The sequence below is a fragment of the Chlorella variabilis genome, assembly GCF_000147415.1.
Source record: "Chlorella variabilis unplaced genomic scaffold CHLNCscaffold_16, whole genome shotgun sequence".
NCBI lineage: Eukaryota > Viridiplantae > Chlorophyta > Trebouxiophyceae > Chlorellales > Chlorellaceae > Chlorella > Chlorella variabilis.
Window position 1 is genome coordinate 2,775 of NW_005435072.1, and position 1,006 is coordinate 3,780.

The window sequence follows — 1,006 nt, forward strand, 5'->3', positions numbered from 1 at the left end:
GCATTGCACGGGGTGCAGGTGGTGGGCAGCCCGCAGACCCACACACCACCAGAACCCACGCAGCTGCTTGCAGGCACAGCGGCGGCCGTGCAGGCGCCCCAAACCCACCCGACCGCGGGCTCCCCAGCTCAGAGGGGTGCCCCGACTGCACGCTGCGCCTGCCCAGCGCGCCCGAGATGCGCGCCCCCAGCGCGCCCAGCCAGCCGCCGCGCATGAGCGAGCCGCCGCTGGAGGCCACGCTGTAGCTCCTGCAGCGCAAGCAGGCAGCACACACAGCCACGCGCTCGGTGTGGGGGGCAGGCGGCAGGCGAGGAGAAGCACGAGCGCAGCGTGGCACAGCATGCAGCAGGCATGCACTTTTGGTGTGGGTGTATGCCCGGCACATGGCAGCGCAGCGCCGCCCACCTGGCCTCGTGCGCCGCGTCGCCAAACTGCACCAGGTGCGCCTCCTCCACCCCCATCCCCTCCACGCTGCAGGGCAGGCAGGCGCGGGGCGGGGCAGAGCAGGGGGCCGAGGATCAGCGGCGACCGGCGCAGCGACGGCGCGGCAGCACAGAACAACACAGCAGCACTGGCCCGGCTCGCCAGCGGCAGGGCAGGCTGCACAGCAGCGCGGCAGGAGGGGCGCACCGCGAGGGCGGCGCCCCCACCTGCACACACACACCGCGAGCCGACCACACACCCCACCTGTGCCGCCGGCTGCCCAGGCCCCCCGCCGCCGCGCCGTGCGCCAGGATGTGCGCGCGCAGGCGCCCCCGCCCGCCAGACCCGGGCTGCAAGCTGGCGCCGCGCTTGAGGGAAGGGGTGCGGATGCTGGCAAAGGAGCCCTGCGGGCGCGCGGCGGGCGGCGGCGGTGCGGCATGGCACACACGCGTCGGCAGGGAGGGGCGGGGCGGGCGGCCAAGCGCCAGCCTGCACGCCCCCTGCCGCCCGACCTGTGGCAGCACTGCCGCAGGCACGCCCTTAACCCACCCCGCTGTGCAGTTGCTGCTGCCTTGCCCCAGCA

The 1,006-nt window shown here is 75.2% G+C and overlaps 1 protein-coding gene across 1 annotated transcript in view; it reads right to left on the minus strand.

Moving 5' to 3' along the window:
- Window positions 1-1,006, minus strand: part of CHLNCDRAFT_53489 (hypothetical protein) — a gene marked incomplete at both ends in the record, with an annotated part of 21,516 nt that overhangs the window by 995 nt on the left and 19,515 nt on the right. Inside the window, 3 exons of the mRNA XM_005845762.1 lie at window positions 109-248; window positions 406-471; window positions 688-827. Of these exons, the coding sequence (XP_005845824.1) occupies window positions 109-248; window positions 406-471; window positions 688-827 (346 nt within the window). The remainder of the gene's footprint in view (window positions 1-108; window positions 249-405; window positions 472-687; window positions 828-1,006) is intronic.